This window comes from Athene cunicularia (assembly GCF_003259725.1).
Source record: "Athene cunicularia isolate RWA chromosome 3 unlocalized genomic scaffold, athCun1 chr3_part1, whole genome shotgun sequence".
In the NCBI taxonomy this organism is placed as follows: Eukaryota; Metazoa; Chordata; class Aves; order Strigiformes; family Strigidae; genus Athene; species Athene cunicularia.
In genome coordinates this window covers 7,352,678-7,370,493 of record NW_020799097.1, presented here as the reverse complement: position 1 = coordinate 7,370,493, position 17,816 = coordinate 7,352,678, and the positions used below count along the sequence as shown (strand labels likewise).

Here is a 17,816-nt window from a genome sequence, read left to right as displayed (position 1 = left end):
AAGGTTTACTTGTTAAAAAGATATTCTCAGCCTCTTTGTGTTGGATTAATCCTTTCATCTGATGATAAGATATCAAGATTGGTGGGCTCAAGATATCCAGTAGAGGGAACAAATACTGCAATACAGAGCATTATATTCCACTTGAAAGAAGTGGCAACTTAAGTTGAGCGCATGCCAGATAAAGGATCTGCACTGAGTTGAAGTTACTAACAGCAAAGGTATGTGTAAAAGTCTTAAAATTTTTGATTCTAAGAGTCCCAAAAAGGAAGCCTAAAAAGAGAGGTCCTACAGCTTGAAGCGAGTTCCTTGGCTGTGATTTGGCAACCTGCATTTCCTAGGGAATATGTAATAAGAAACACTTTTAAACATGGCGGATTAGGATGCATCTCCAATTACACTTTTTAACTGATTAAATTTGGTCATTTGGAAAGGTGAGGTAGGAGGGATGGCAGCTGACTGGTCTTGCTACCCAAACACACAGAAACCGGACCATGCTTGGCAAAGGCCGCTATAAAGGGCGTGTTGCTGACCTTCCCAGAATGACGGCCCTGGGGCTTGGCTGGGGTGGCAACCTGGTGAATCAAGTCTTATGAGTAGCTCGGATGTGTCAGAGTTCTGCTAGTCTATTAAAGAGGTCTCAGGGGAGTCCCAAGTTGTCCTTGGAATAATTTCTGCACTAATTGGTGGGTAAGATTTGATTCAGGGTCATTTAGCTCCATTAATTTTGGAATAAATGAGATAGGTCTTTTGCCCAGCAATGTCCTACACCTATATATATATATATATATATTTTATTTTTTTTAATTATTTTTTTTACATACTTTCGGCTCAGTCTTGCAAAGCCTTACTTCCACTAATGCAGGTATTTAACTGAAGTGGTTAAACTGACAGATTATTCAACCTATCTGTATAATCGATGGAGGGATGAATTAGCACGACCCATCCCAGTAGAGTGCCTTCAATTAGGTGGTGTGAATCCAGGTATCATTTGAGATAGGGATATTTATATAAATGAATCTTAATTACATGTATGAAGAATGGAAAAGGGCAGACTAGTATGCTTGTAATATTGTTCTTGCTGAACATTTCATAAACCCTAATAGAAATAAACATTTAGCTTTAAAAACCTTGTGTTCTCTTAAACAAAAAAAATCATTATGAAGTACTGGAAGGCTGCCACAAGCATCCAGCACTGTGAATTCCCACAGTTCTTCCCGTGCTCCCAGACTGTGCTGGTGGAAGTAGCTGCAGGGCAAGTTGCATAAGAGTGTAGGGTAGGTGCTCAGTAACATCCTTGCTGGGCTAAAACAAAACCCTGGCATTGTTTTCCACGGTGTGTATCTGCTTTTATGTGGCGTCAGGAAAGTGACTATAATTTGCTGTTCTACAAAACTGGCAGTTACTCGCAGTAGCAATTGTAGTAACAGTTGAGCTCACAGTCCTTACTGCTCCCTCAGGATATGCATGGAAGCAAGATGATGCATGCTGCGTGTTTTTCTACCAGAAAAAAAAAAAAAAAAAATTACATAAACCATGCAAAGAACTTTTCACAGCCTACAAGCCAGATAATTTAAGGCTGATGCTGTGTGTTAGAAAGGTTCTGCCAGTTAAATGTACTTCTTTAAAAAAACAGAGGAGGTTTACTACTCTCATAATCCAAAAACATCTATAGGGTTTTTTCTCAAACTTTCCACTGTGCTCAGGAAGTCTCAGTCCCAAAGGAGGATGTCTCACAGGTTATGACCATGTGAATAGAAGGATTTATACTGAAAACAATTTTGCCATTTTTTTCATACATCCTTGGATTTCAAGTTTATTAGTGTATAAGCCAAAGCTTAACAACAGGAGCCAATGATCCCAGCGTCAGTTTCTGGATCTTGAACTAAATTGTAGGTTTTTTTCAGTAAATATTAATCTGCATTCATCTGTATATAATTGAAGGGCATTTACCAGTGTAGCTAACTTACATGATTTTATTCACTCCTTGTCTTTATTCCAATGCTATTGATAACCTTTCCTTGTGCAGGGTTTCCAGTTTGGGCGTCTCATGGGGTCCTGGGAATTGCCACACAAAGTCAACCATGTGGCCAGACAAAGTCACTGCCTTTAATGGCAGAGGTTACTGGCTGCTTTCTGATGACATTCCTTAGCTCACGTTATCAAGGCACCGCTATCTTTTTGGAAAAAAAAAAAATCTAGCCACTTGTCTAGTTCTCTGTGTTTGATTACCAAGAGGAAAAGCCGATGAACTGATAAAGAACTAACATGCACTGCTGGATAAGTAGCACTTAGATAAAAAGAAAATATTTCTTTTACAGAGTGTAGTTTTACTGCTGTAATTACAAACATTTTTAATTAGGCAATGAGAGCAGACGGGAAGCATCTCCTGGCTGTGCCTGCCAGCAGACACTGAGACGAATCATGGAGGAACATGCTGGTTTTGTTTATTCTTTGAATTAGGTTTTTTCTGGGTCACTTTTCTGATGCCTTACAGGTCACCAGTGGTCTGTGGAGTACAGGGTGGGTGACATTGCTTCAGAGATGGGCCCAGGAAATCCCCTAAATGTCTGTCGTGGTCAGTAGTCTCAGAAGAAAAACTATATTCCTAACTCTTGGAATATAATAGTTGGATTGTATCAGGCTAGTTGTTGGCTCGTATTCTGAAACATGAGGTTTCTTACTCTTTATTCAAATATTTTGGTAGTGCAGTGTAGCTGTGGATGTTCTTACTTTCCCTGGTACCTTCCTTTCCTTCCTGGGCTCCTGCTTTTCTACCATCCCTCTCATGTCCCTGGTGGAGATTGGCATGGCTTCCCATCAGCTTCAGAGTGCTTCAGGGCCTCTGGCCCTTTACTCCATCCCTTTCTCCTTTATCTTGGATATCCTTGCCCTGGCTATCATTTAAGCATCTCACAGTGATACATAATACTCACCCAACCACTGCCTTTGGACATTTAATAGCGAAGACTTCCAAGGACTTCTCTCACTGACAGTGCTTTTATACCTTTCACTGAAATTTAAGGGAGTACCTTTTGCTCCACATTTTACAGAACTGTTTGCTGTGACTCAGCTGATTCCTGATAACTTGCAGGGCTCAACCACTGGGGTATGTGTTGGCATCCTGAGCAGAGACTTTCCTCCCTTGCTGGCAAGCAGTTCTTTGCCTGAGCAATGCCATGAACACTTGAACACACAATGCTTACTGTTTCGTCAGCATCCTCCTGGGAGCCACATATTGTGTCACGTATTTTCCTGAAAACTAGATAAGCTGCACAATAGCCTTTCTGCCAAGCTCTATAGCCTAAATAAGTCAAGGACAACAGTTCCGCACTACAGAAATAATTTAAAATAGTAAAGTTTTGCAGTGTTAAATGTTTGATTAAAATGACTGAACACCATGAGAAAGAATAGGAATTGTGTAAAAATTGAAATTTGGCGTTACTCTGCTTTGATCCAAAATGGAGTGGATACACTTAGAACACTGCATAAAATTGCAGCCTGTAATAAAAGTGTCCTCTGAAGAGAGCAACAAACTGGATTATGGATAATGCCTAAGAAATCCATACACGAGTGAGCTGGTTTGCAAAGTGTGGTTCATGCAGTCCAAACAAGGAAAATAGGGAAGGCTGGAAAAATGCGTCTGGCTTCCTTACTCATCTTACTCTCCTTTTTGTGCAGTTCTCTGTATTGTGTCTTCCTCTTCACTGGTAAAGGGCCCAGGCCCCCAAGTCGGACATGTGTGCTACAAAAAAAAGGATGACTCTCTGTCTCTCCTGCTGTAGCCTTCCTAGTCTGGGAGACTGGTAGCTTCTCCCAGGTGCTGTCAGTCCTTGTTTAGCATCCTCATAATTATTAGAGTTTTTTTTTCTCCCCTGTCTGCTGCCACTTCTGGAATTGAGGTTACGTAATTAAATAGATTCTGACCATGCTCAGCATGTAAATAAAGGGAAAGTTGCTTAATTCAGTGGAGTTGAACTCATTCCATATGTGAGGACCAAGTCAGATTTCTGTTCCCGCAGCGAGCTTGCTGATAGTAGTTACCCATGCTTCTAGCAGTAGCACCTGGAGATGACTTTAATGGTTTGATCTAGACCCATCTCAGTTCTCTAAAATACACAACTGCTGTATACCATTACTGTCATAGTCTCTGGACCTGCTGGAGGTTAGACACAGCTGGGCTGCCAGAGAGGTCCTACAGCTACAGCTGGCTGAAGGTCCCGTGGCGGGTGTAGCTGAGCATGCTGGAATTTGGACAAGCCTCAGCTCGAGTCTCATCCTCCTAAAGATGCGTTATCTTGTGAAAATGCAGAACTCTCCTGACTTTGGTAGCAGGCAGAAATCTACCAGATGAAAGTAAGTCTTCGTATCTGCAGATATCTTTTACAAGGCTTTCTTCCTTTTGATCCATTTTTCTTTCCAAATAGAACATGTAGGGAGCAGACTGGTGCATGCGATGCTTTCCACTGTGCCCTTTGGAGACCAAAAGCCACATCAAGCAGGAGATTTATGAGTTGCTGGCAATAGATGCTTCATATTCTGTTATTACATTTAAGATGATGAAAGAAGAACAACTGACTTTCATGGCTATGAAAGCAGGAGGAAAACTGCCTGTGGATAGATCAAGCACATGCATCATTGGATAGAAATTAAGGTGTTTGTAACTTCAAATCCTGATTTGAAAAGTTCAAGATAGAAGAAAAAATATCTGAGTAAAAGATGTGAAGCACTTCGTAAGATTTTAACTCAGATACACTCAGGAGAATAAATGCAAAAGTAACATTATGATTCATTAACTATCCCTAATTAGGCTCCTAAATTTAAGTAGACAGAATCTCCCCTGGAGGCTTTCAAAGGCACCCACCTTTCACTGTTGATGATACAGGGAGCTTAGGAACATAGCTTATTTAAGGAGGACCTCTTCGTTAAGTGCCTACAGGGCATGGATGGGTTGAGTTTCCAGATTAGGTGGACTGGCTCTTTTAATAAGGTTATTGCATTTCTGGACAGACAGAAATAGGAGGAATCAGGGGAAGGTGTTATGCAGCCCCGTACAACGAGTGGGAGAGGCTGAGAGGGAGCAGTGCTTGTGTCTGTCTCTGCCCCGTGGAGTCTCAGCTGGAGGTGCACCATTTCCCAGTCTCCTTCATCTCCTAAAGCCTCGCACATCACAGGGCTGTATACCTGCGAGAGATTTCACTGGGAGGAATGGTGAGACTGAGCTAATTTGTGTTGCATGGGCTTTGTTTTTGGACTGGAATTACTTTCACTTCTGAAGTCACTTCTCTGATTGCAGCTGCATGAGAGAAAAGGACAAACATCTCCATATTTGTGGAGGACAAACAAGATAAGAGGTTATCTGTGTTATATTCTTATTGCACAACCTTTCTGTAGTTAGATGCTGTCAGAAGATGCAGTAAAGGGGGAAGCTTCTAGGCTGCCTCAGGAGTACTCTTAGCAGAGTGCTCTGAAAGCTTGCATGAGTGGTGTCAGGCATCCCTGCTTGTACCGTTTCCCACCAGCCCAAAAGTCACCAGCAGGAGATGGATTTCTGCCTCAGGCAATGTCTGAGGGGAGGGGCAGGGGAGGAGGGCCCTGGTCCAGGCTGTGGGCTTGTGGAGGTGTAGGTGGCTTTGGTTATGACAGGAATATTTTCCCAGACAGTCTCACTTGATTTCCGCATGGTGCTTGGAAGTGGACTTACTGTAATTGGCATGAGTCACTTCCTTGTTATCTGTGGTTTGGAATCACCACGCACGGAAAACACGCCTGCAGCAGGCTGAGTAACTCCCTTTTTCTCTTGGGTTTTGCATTCAGTTTCAGGATTGCAGACTCTATCGATGTTGGGGGAAAAAATTCCCTTTTTAAAATGACTGAAGGAGATGAAAAGCTGAGGTCTTGACCACTGGTGTTCGTTAAGCCTGAGCTCTGTTTTATTCTGTGAGAGTGAAGATTTTGCATGGCAGCCTGTTGATCAAACCCAAGCTTTTAGACTTATGTTCTGTTGGCACAAAGTCTGTTCACATCTCCTGATGTCTCCTGGGACACTTTACACTTTCTGTGTAAACTGTAGTATACTTTAACATAAATATTAATAGGATGCTCAGAGGTACAGTATGGCTTTGTAGACAAGGCATGGAGTTGATGTCCAGTACACTCAGCCTTTTATGTGGGGATGCCCAGGACATCTACCTGCTCATTTGAGAGCTGTAGGATCTGCTGGTCTCCTATCAAGTGATCATACCTGTATCTGACCGAAAAACTACCCTGTCAGATGAATGGGGAATGCCTGGTGGCAAGGCAGGAATCGAAGGTAGGCTTTGGTTGTCTGACATGCCACACATGGTCATGAGAAGGGGAAAACCTCTTCCCACGTGATACAAATGAGGTTTTATTCACTTGAAAGGGGCACATACAGCACTGAGTGAGATGGGACACAGGGAGCTGGAAAAGGTTTCAGCTTGCTCCTTGGCCATGTCTGAGACCCTTGGGAAAAAGCCAGGGGTGTAGGCTGTGCCTCAACTTACTTTTGTTAATCAAATTATCATCCTCCACCCCCACGTTTCTAGCTACACAGTGGTGTTACTGTTGTCACCAGGTGCAGAATCTTCTTACGTATGGGATTTTTCCTTTCTCTGTGATTGTATTGTGATATTTTGTAGTCTGACACAGCCAAAATCCGTTATTTTAATAGATATTGTTGACTGACTGCTTAGTGAATTTAGGTTTTACAGCACATAAACCACCTAATTCTGCAATCTGAGAGCGCCATGTACCTTACATATGTGCGGAGGAATTGCTTTCTTGTAATAGTTCAGAAACATGAATAATCCCATTTCTGTCTGAATGCTGTGCATTTTCAAGTCTCAAACAAAAATCCTTCAGAGCTGCTACCTCTAAAAACCTGCAGTATTTTATATTGGGTGTTTACTCACAGTAGGATTATTTTTATTATTTTAAAAATACGTTGAGCATCAACAGTTCCTGGCCCCAACTTGCCCAGATAAAAGGCTTGGTTGTAATTTTCATTGGTGAGGGAGTCATGTTTTGTTCAAATTGCACTCTGCTTCAAGCATTCACAGGAGAATTTGCTGATGGTCCTGCAAATCTGCTTTAATCATACCAAGCTTTCCCAGTAAACCTTCTGGACTAGAAATGCACAAGCCGATATATAGCAGAGGACTGGAGAGTGACAGCCCCCCTGTCTGTATGTTTTTAAGACTGAGCTTTCATTGATCTCCCCTCAGTTGACTGATGTGTATATACAGTGAAGATGAAGGTCAGGGGATAATTGCTTGCTGGGAGTGGAAGTCTTTAAGCATGTTTAGAACTGAGCAAGCATCAGGAAACACCAAATGATCAAATTAGAAAAGAGAAGGGATGGTTTGAGTGCAAGGCTGAGATATAGGGAGCCTGTTTGTTTCCTTTCTTTGGCACAGACTCCCTCTGTGAGATTAGATAAATCATTCTGATACTTAAAACACTTTCAAAACTCTGTCCCTGATCCAATTCCCTGTCTGTAAAATTTGGGGGCTATAGCATTCAAAAGTTTTGATTAGGGGAATAATATATGTGCTTATATTGAAACAGCAGCATATTGGAAAAGAATTTCTCAAAAAGAGCAATATTGCTCTGCAAAATAATCCCTTATGATAACTGACTGAACCCCCAGGACTGGAGTGCTTAAAATTCAGTAGAACAAAATAGTAGAAAACACAGCAAATGATCTTGATGAACAGAGGTGAGGTATTGACTGTCCTTTTCCATCTCTTAGCACTGTAATTCAGAACTTTGCTGCTTGTAGGCACACTGACTTTTTCTTTTCATCGGCCCTCAGTTTTCTGGCCACACAAGAGAGTGCTTGTGTGAAAATCCCAGCAAAAAGAGTCTCCACCAAGTACAAATAAGAATACTGTCAGCAGTACCAGCATGTGCCTTTTCACACTGTCCTGCTGGTTGTTTGTACCCGAATCTGATGGGTCTGCTCTGCCAGAGAGAGCACACTCCAGCTTTGATTTTCCTTTGCCCCTGTTTCTGTAGGGGGGAAGCTGCCAGGCAGTAGTGGTGAGGTTTTTGTGGTGGGACTGATACCCATTAATTCATTGCAAATGGGTAATGCAGGTCTTGGGTTGGCAACTGGTGTAAATCATTGCTAGCATGATGTTGATTCAGACAGATGAACAGTGGGAGCTGGGAGCTGGAACTGCTTTTAAAACAGACACAGAGAGATTATGTAAAGACTTGAAAGCCTGTAATGGCAGAGGAATGAACCTGCTGATCCAAAAGCTCCCTTGCAGGTTTGTAACCTAGAACTGCCTTCTGCATGTGCCTTCATGGAATGTCACAGTGATGGTGACACTTCGCTCTCCAGATTGAGTCCTGGCTCACATGGAGTCTGTGCAGCGATGCCCAAGTTGCACCCTGGGGTGGGTGGCAGCATGTCTTGCCATCCTGAAAGTTAACAACTGCCTGCACTGCTCAGCTGCCCAGCCCAAGTTACTGGAGAATTTTACCATTTGGACGAATATGCACTTCTCAGTGCTGACTGCTACCCCCTGAGAGACTGAAGGTCCCCAGAGATCCCTAAAACAACTCATCTCCTTCCTTCCAGATGATCCCAGCTCATTTCTTGTGTATTTTAAGGTGAAAGGCTCCTGTCTATCAGGCGTGTTAATGCTTTGACTGAAGAACCTATTTCTTCCCCTCTTGTCCACATACTGTTCTGCTGACTGAGGTCTTTAACTTCTCCACTTGACCGAATGGAGCAGGCCGAGTGCCAACCCTGCCTTGCCAGGATTTCTGTGCTTGATACTGAGATAGGACTAAAATCCCAGGTACTTTTTTTCTGGTGTTTTTAATAATAAATAACTTTTCTTGACACCTTGCTTCAGTTCATGCTATGCTTTGTGTCAGATGCACTCCTCTCTGGAGAATCTAAGGAGGGTATTTCAAAGGAACCAGATGTTTAATCTTTCTTGTGGATTTGGCTGCCACACAGAAGCTAACAAAATTGTGAGATGTTTTGCACGTGAGAAGGCCTTTCCATTTTGCTATCTTTCTAAATCAAGCTATCTAAGCTGTGTATTGGTCATCATATAAACTAGAAAAAGAACAGACTTGGTTCTGCTGTCACTCTATTTACTCTCTGCCAAGATAGGCCTTTCCTGTCAAAATGTCTTCAATTTCTGGAGTCCACAGAGGAAAATAGTCCCTTGAAGTGGAAAAGTCCCAGGTTCATATGCTGTAGACATCCTGTGTTGCACTAAGTTGCTTTGAGTTTTAAAGTGGTTTAGTTGCTGAAGTGAAGACAAGCACCTCGGAGGATTTTTGAAAGTACCAAAGTGCATGCTGATCACAGGTGTTAAGCACATGCCTGCTTTGGGGAATCTCTCTTCATAGCCACCTGCATTTTTAGGCACCAGATGCCTGCTTGGTAGTCATCTTGCTTCCTCAGCCATCCCAAAGGGATAACAGCACAGTCCTATCCCATTAAGGTGCTATGACAATAAACGGTCTCAATGAAAGCTTCCTTCTGAATACTTCTCCATCTCTACTCTTCCTTGAGATACTGTTGACCAGTTGCTGACTGATACAGCAATCTTTTGCTTTATCCTGACTCCTCTCACGGTCCTGTAGGTAGTATTCACAGAGATGGTGGCACAGATGTCAAGGTGGAAAAGCCATAGCTCAGTTCCCTGGGTGTGCTTAGGAAAAGATGGTGTTTCCTTACCCCATTTGGCTCAAATGTTTAAGTGGCTGGTGGTGTCACCACCTGTGTTCTGCCCCGGAGATGGCCATGAATACTGGGAGGTGAAAGGAGATGTTTTTGAAGAAGACTCAGTCTGAAACATGAAAGACTGGCCCAGATCTGCTAAAAAATCGTTTCTGTGTTCCTTTTGCTTCATTTTCTTCACTGGAGGCATATCAGTGGGCTATTTGGGATGCAGTTTGCATGAAAAGTGTGTACTTACTCAGGTCTTTTAAATGCCTTTCAGGTCCTCGAGATACAGCAAAAAGGGTCTTTATTTTTGGAGGGTGCTGAGCCCTATGACTTGATATTAAGTCCCTTTAGGTGCCTCAAATTAGCACCCAGAATTTCAGTTCTCCCTGGCTGCGTGGTTTGCAGGGATAATCTCTGTTCTACCCGCCCCCTCCCCAGAATTTCTGATATTTCTCTGGCACAGGTATCCCCCCTTGCTTCTGTCTAGTTCCTAACTGGGGATGTGTTTCTTTTGCTGCCTCCCCATCAGACAGCAGTTGCCAATTCAGGTTTCACTAGAAGCTGCTGTGCCAGCTCTTTGATATTCAGAAGCTGTGGAGTTTTATGTCTGTTTCCTGACCTAGCGTGACTCTACGAATAACGCAAGAACTTCAGTGCTGATATCTTGGCAGCCTAATATAGGAGGTCAGTCAGTAAATATAGTTACAATTTTCTTTGCCTCAGCAAAGACAGTAAATTGAACACAATGTAAACAAGGTGGTTGGATCACTTCCCCCACCAGTAATATTTGTAGTTATGCAGGCAAATTTAATGGGCATGATTAAATCTCATGTTCCAGCTTGGCAGCTGATTAGCTGCAGGGGGCAGGCAGGAATTTCCTTTCTGTTCCAGGGTTGCACTCTTTCCAAGTCCTCCTTCATGCTTGTGCCAAGGATCTCAAAGTGCTTTGCATTTTTAATTACGCTTCTTCACGCTCCTGTGAAGAGTGGAGATGAGAGATAGCATGATCAGCAACGGAGCAGTGGGGAAACTGAGTCACTAGGAGGTGGCAGCCTGCTTGGGATGAGGGAGGCAGTTGCCGTTAGAGTTGGAGAAAGGAGAGCTGAGCATCCCAGAAATTTTCTCTTGGGGTTTCTGTGTGCCTAGTTCTCAACAGTCTGTGTCTTTAACACACTTAAGTCTTGGTTGTCTGCAGGGACAAAATGGTGCTTTTATGTATATATTAGTATACAGTCACTGATGGGGAAAATATATCTTTCTCCACTGGAAATCTTAATTTCTTTATTTTTGTCTTTCATCACTCCGTTCCTCTAATTTCTGAGCAGAATGGCCTGTGTATGTGTTTCTTCTCTTTGTATGGAAAAGCACTTTGCTCTGAAATAGCCTCGGGTGTTGGCCGTGGCTGAGGCAGAGAACTGGTTCAGCTCTGTAAATGACATGCTGCTTTGTCCCTACAGGGCACATTAGTGAATTTACTGTGTGTTCACCTTCAGTGGGTGTACGCTGAGGTAGCTACATTGACTTTGATTTCTTTATCTGGATGCACAGGTGAAGAGCTGGCCTTGCAACATCAAGAAGGAAAAAATATTATTCTTGCTAAGGCATGCTTTGGTCCAAAGAAGGGACCAATACTGTCACATCTTAACCTATCTCGCCTGTATATTGCTAACGTTGTGGATGATGAAACACAGAGGACAGTAGGGATTAGCTGATTCTTCACCCTCCTTCTCTGCATGGTGGGAATGGAGAATGGGTCTTTCTCAGCTTACTTAAAGCCTAAATCCCAATGGAGAACAGTGTATTTTGGACTTCATGGGTTGGAGAGGGTTTATTACAGGTGGGGTTTCTTACTTCTGTGGTGGATGATTTAAGTTTTATGATTTCACATGAACAGCATCCTCCAGAGGCTGGTTTTGTGAATCCGGAGTGGACAGAAACTTCTTATGTGCAGTCTTGAGCCAGCAGCTTGATGGCTAGAGAGAGGCAGTCACTCAGGCATACCCTGTAGACCCCATTGTTATGGGGCATCTTGCCCAACCCGCTATCATGGTAGGAACAGAGGTGTCTAGCTGGAGCACTCTCAAGCTTGGGGCTGAGGCCAAAGCCTGGCTTATTGGGAATTTTGGTTTCTAAGATGGATGTCTAAATAAGATGTCTGAATCTGTTCCTTAGCCTAGTCTCAAAGCTTAATGGTAAATAAACAATATCTTAATCACTTTATAGTTTCCAGCGTTCTCTCTTGAATATTTCTGTGCTGGCATTTGGAGACCATTCATCATAGTGGTAAATGAGTGTATTTGGTCTGCACATGGTATAATTAAGTATCAGCTGAGCCCATAGCATAATGTGATAATTTTCATTCTGACCAGCTGAAATAACTCACTCTAATAACTGTGCTCTTCTTACTCCCTCCCCTCTTTCAGTTCCCAAGAAGCTTCTGCATGAAACCCAGCCAAGACCAACCAATTACCAAGGATTTCAGAAGCCACATTTTCCACTGCGGCCAAGAGTGTTTGATCCCAATGTTATAGGGGACGGCGTGTTCCTCTCTGATGTCTCTCCTTCCAACATAGGGCGAGCTCTCCCAGGTAGCTATGACTATTGCGATGTTGGCTCAAACCTAACTGTGTTGTGGTAATTGTTCCCTTCTATCTCTTCTTCTCTTGATTTCTATATTGTTCCCAAACCCCATCCATGTCACAGTCAGAAAAAGAAGCTTCAAGGCATGACCAGCAATGGACTAAAGTGAACTGTGAAGTTCACCCTGGGTTTGTTGTAATAGCAGTCTTGGCTATGCATGTCAAAACTTGTCATAGAAATACTTTGCAGACCCATCTAATACAGTGTCAAAGAGAAAAAACAGGGTAGAGACAGTAGATCTGCCTCATAGGGGACAGTGAAGTTTTCAACTGAGCTTTGAAATATGATGCTATTTTCATAAAATGCAAAGTCAAGAGATATGAATGAAGTCAAATTTTATCTGTCTATAGGCATAGGTGGGTAGGAGGAAGGGATGGTGTATGAATAAAGCAAAAGCATAGGCAAGCACGTATAAGTTTAGTTGGTGTTTTTGCATGGTGTTTCCCAACATGCAGGAGATGGTAATATATGACATTATGTGTGAAAATCCCAGCCCGTGCTCCCAAAGATTCAGTTCTAGAGTGGGTATGGGGAGAGCTACCTTGTCTCTGTCTATACTCCTGGTAAAGTTAATCCACAGCTTGGATAGTCAATCCACAAATAATTTAGAGTCAGCAGTAACAGATTTCTCAGTTTAGAGGCCTTACTGAAAAGTTGTCCCAGAAAAGAATTTTGAGTTGGCCCAAAATAAATTTTGTGATCCTGGTGATTCTTTAAAACAAGAAAAAAATATTCCTGAACTCATTTTCATTCTTCTAAACATTTCACTTCTACAAATGACACCCTTTGTTTAGTTTTCACATTGTTTATTCATTAGTTTTTAAAATATGCACCACTTTTCAAACAAAGATGTCATTTTGAAATTAAAAGCTAAAAGAATGTTTTAAAGTAGTAAAAGGAAATATTTGGACATTTCTGTAATCTCTCCATTTTATTTCTTTAAACTATTTGCTAAAGTCAGCCTGTTATCACAAGTAACCTCTCCTATGCTTATACTGTGGTTTTGGGCAGATTTACTGCTAGCTGAAATAATTTTGCTCAGCTTTGGTGTAAAGTCACAGGGAAACAGTTTGAGTGACTGGGATCAGCTAAGAAAGTGTGGTGAAGAGAAAACCGATAGTAGGTGAGCTGGTTAGGCATAGACAAGGTCTTCAAAGCTAGCAAGGAGGAAAGGGGATGTGTTTTAGTATGATCCTGGAACGAACGACAGACCAGGGAACCACACAGTATAGCAACACATGGTCCTTGTGAAATTGTGTTTGTTTGTTTTTTCCCTCCTGCATAACTCCAGTCATTGTCTGTCTGCCCTGTCTGTGCTTGTACAATCCTGCAGATGACAAAACCAGTTCTGTGGTTTTGTGGTGCTCTTTGCCAGGGTATAGTGTATGCAGACGAATATTCATTTAAAAACTTGTTTGATTGCATCTGTTCTTTGGACAAATCAGAAGTAGGGAAAAAAAAAAGGATTCTTCTTACATCTTACATGAGAGGATTTATGCCTTACTCTGTCTCTTAAATACACCGCTATTGTACAGTGTAAGGCATGCCCCATCCCCAACAGAAGGACTGGTGGCCATCTGAGCCTTTTCTGGCTGATCTAGAACATGCACATAGAAGCCCCCACTGCAAGTATAATTTAAACCTTAGTCCTTGTGAGTCCATGAATGTATGGAGGGATGGGTGGATTGTCATTAAGATGGAACTGGACATGTGAGAGAGCATGGTGCAGAGGCCCCAGGTTCATGTCCCACCAGCTCTGTGCAGCTGCAGTCCAGACGCATTAACTGGACTTTACTGAACTGAAGAGTTGTAGAAAATTCTCAAAGACCTAGCAGGAACCTGGAGCCACCTAACTCAGCAGTCCTCTTTATCATGAGATATATGGTTATGAAATATATATGAGATTATATTCTGGTGGTGCCCTTCCTTTTCATTGATTGTAAGGGGATTTTAGATTAACTAGTTGAGAGCCAGACTCAGTATGTAGACGTCTCAGGCAGAATTCAGTTACCCCCATATAAATGTGTCATTTGAGATGATCTGGGGTGTTCACCTGGCTTCAAGATGCTGCCCTAGAAGGGTGAGAGTTTCCCCTACGTCTCTTCTCATACCTGCCATCTCTGCATGAATGTCCTGCTGACCTGGTGTGTCTTAGATGTTTGTGTATGAGCAAATGCATCAAGCTTAAGTGTCTTACAGGGAGAGCTGAATGACTCTAGGATCTGTCAACTGATGGCAGGGTTCAGTTCCCTCAGTTTAGATGCATAGTGATACTTGAGATGCTCTGAAGTATCCAGGACATCTGGCTCAGTTTTTAGAAATTAAAAATTTACCCTGCTTTCACAGATTTCTTTGTGGTAACAGTGGTAGAGGAAAATGCAACCACTTGTACAGGCGTAGATTTGCTGGACAGGGAGAAGAAAGGAAAGATTAGAGGGCATGTTGATATTTCTGGTGCCTACATTAGAATGAAAAGATTTTTCAGAGCTTTGCTATTGATTTCCTGCTGACCATGCCCTAGAGCCTCTGTGCCCCAGTGCCTCCGTTTGTACAGTTGATCTTCAGTGATCTCGGTTCTCCTAAAGCAAGAGGTTCTTGGGATATTTTTCCCTTTTAGATCTGCCCCGAGGGCACCCTTGTTTGAAAACTTTGCTTCAGGGAGAGTCATTAACACCTCAGTAACTCGTAACATGTGGCTTTCCCAAGGCCATGCAGCTCTTCAGTGGCAGAGATACAACTGTGCCCGCATTCCTCAGGGCTGATCCCTTACAGCCACATCTGGACATCCGTCCCCACTTCTTCTCCTCCGAGGCAGATTAGGAGTTGGCATCACTGCATGCACGTTCATGCACACACTCCCTCCCCATCCAGTATTACCTGTTCTCTTTGACTCCCCTCAATTTCTGTTACTGCTTCCCTGGGCTGAGCCGCTTCCTGGCACAAACAGTGGGAAGCTGAACGTGACGCCTCACGCTGCTGGGTTTGCAGGGAAGGGAGATGAATCAGGCAGCCAGTGAACACAGACCATCTCACATCGTGGCTGCTGGCAGAGGGCCTTCGCTTGCATGGTACTGATGGCATTATCGGAGTTGGACCTGACAGTTTCCTGAATTTAATACCCGCAGATAAGTGGAAGCCAGGTGCAAGTCCGTGATTTTACAGTGCGATGCTTACTTTTGGCCAGAACCAGACACCCAGGGAAAGGAGCCTGAAAAACTGTGATAGCTACAGTTAAACAATCACATGGATGATGGAGCTGGATCCTGTGCACCGACTTTTTCATGTGTTTAAAACAATTAGTGTTTTGTGACTAGTGGGGGTGTCTGCCTGCAGATCAAGGTGCAGGGAGCACTCAGCAGTGAACTGATAAGGTCTGAAAGGGTCTCTTTGAGCCTCCTGGAATTAGCTGCCTCCTTAGCTCCAGTCTTCAACAAATAAAATCAAATCATTAACCCATGTGCACTCACCTCTCCAAAGGGGAAATGGTGTCTGGGTGAAACACAATACGAGCTGGCTTCTGAGGGAAGTCATAAACTCAGGTCTGCCCTTCCTCACAAAGGCTGGAGAGAAAGCAGGTCTGTTTGCCAGGTGTGGATGGATCACTACAGCGCAACACCGGCAGAGGGTTTCCGGCTCTGCCTGTGTTTTTCAGTCCTTATTACAAGCTTAGCTGAATCCACTGTTGATAAAGTCTCCTTTGATTTACATAAGAGAAAAGAAACCTGATTATATATTTGCTGTAGCGTAGGTGGGTGTGTCTAAGTGGTGACATGAAAGAGCAGGAGACGGGGGAGAGAAGATGCTGCCTGGATGCAGACAGGGTATGTGCTCAGCTGAAGCTACTTGAGAAGGTTTAGTTGTTGCCCAAAAGGAGGCAAATTTGAGGGGCTCGTTGTTGAGGGGCTCTACATTTCTGAAGGCAGATGCTGACCTGGTGGGGTTAGGGCAGGGTAGGGCTGGGGCACATGCCTCGTTCCTCATTCCCTTTCTGTTTCAAAGCAGAGAAGAAGAAAGGAAGGTCGGCCACCTTCTACCCTCTAGACAACAGCCCCTTCCTGCATCCTGTGGATGAGACACAACCGCCGGCGCTCAACAGCAGCATGGAGCCTGTGGGCGTTAGCACAGAGATGGCACTGCTCAGCAACGTCCTAGCAGCGTATGCCTTTATCACAGGTAGGTCTTGCAGCTGCCATCTCTCTGGGCTCTCGTAAGCTCTTTGTAGACCCTCAACTGAGCCTAGACTTCATAGTCACCTAGGGCTAAATCTGCTTCTTTGAACTGTTTATATTTTTCATTCGTCTCTCGGCAAATTCTCCCTTGAAAGACCTGACCAGGGCAGCTCTAGCAGACAGTATATAACAGGGTTTATCGTGCTCTGCTTTCCTCTGGATTTGCTCTCATCTGAAATTAAATACAAAGTAATCTTACGTGTGGTATTAGTCCTAATGCTCCATTTTCCTCGAGATCAAAGCCTGGCTCATTAGGGAGGCAAGCTTGTTGTCCTGTAATTTGGAAAATAAGCAGCACTCAGATCATTACCCTGCTCAAGAGAATTTGGCTAATCTTCAGTAGAAGTGTGAAGATGAAGTAACTTGAGAGTCTCCTTAATTGTATATTTAAATCTAGTTTAGAGTAAGGTTTCCTTGGATCACAGTTTGTCTTTCACCCACATGTATCTTTCAAGTAGCAAAGGAGCAATCTTCTAATAAGATTCACTGTAAAAGTTGAAATAAAGATTGTGTGCTCTACTGAGTGCTTGGGGTCAGTACCATTGGTAACAAAAGTAGAGGCAGGTGATACAGTGCAAATATTTCCCTTCCCACCACTGCATGAGTTACCTTGTCAGCAGTAGGGATTGCCTGCAGAGTTGGAGGACTTAATCCCCAAAAAGGAGGAGCACTGGCTGAATAGCATCACATGTACTAATTCAGCATATTGTAGGCCAATCTCTGCAGTTTTCTCCAGAAGGAGGCCCTTGGCTTCTGTGTAACTATCCTCTTGAGGCAGGACACACTGTTTGTGGTCACTTTTGTCGTATGGGTGTTCTTAATTTGTTTAACGAAAGGTTTATATGCTTATTACCTTGCAATGTTTGTTGCTGAGCAGTATTACCTTGCTAGTCATATTAATGTGTTGCTCTTTTACTATATACTGTTAATAATTCTGTGTACTTCAGCCAGTCTGCTAACACCACTGTAATGCAATGATGCTATTCTGGAGCACTGAGGTCTATATAACTAAAACTTCAGTATTGGTGAGCTAGTTTTTCATGTCTGTGTACCATTTAGTCTTGCTAATTCATTAAATACTAATGCATTCTTAATGCCATGCTCTTGTTCTTCCTGAGATATCGCCATGCTGCTACAGACAAGTATTTGGATTTCATAGAATCATAGACTGGTTTGAATTGGAAGGGACCTTTAATGATCACCTAGTCCATCCCCCCACCCCCCCCCCC

The 17,816-nt window shown here is 43.1% G+C and overlaps 1 protein-coding gene across 4 annotated transcripts in view; it reads left to right on the top strand.

Annotated features, from left to right (window-relative positions):
* Positions 1 to 17,816, top strand: part of EVA1A (eva-1 homolog A, regulator of programmed cell death) — a 214,208-nt gene that overhangs the window by 188,173 nt on the left and 8,219 nt on the right. For 3 of the 4 annotated variants that reach the window (XM_026846347.1, XM_026846349.1, XM_026846351.1), the window contains 2 exons: positions 12,142 to 12,306; positions 16,358 to 16,531. In XM_026846347.1, the coding sequence (XP_026702148.1) occupies positions 12,142 to 12,306; positions 16,358 to 16,531 (339 nt within the window). The remainder of the gene's footprint in view (positions 1 to 12,141; positions 12,307 to 16,357; positions 16,532 to 17,816) is intronic. The other variant, XM_026846348.1, reaches the window with a different exon arrangement.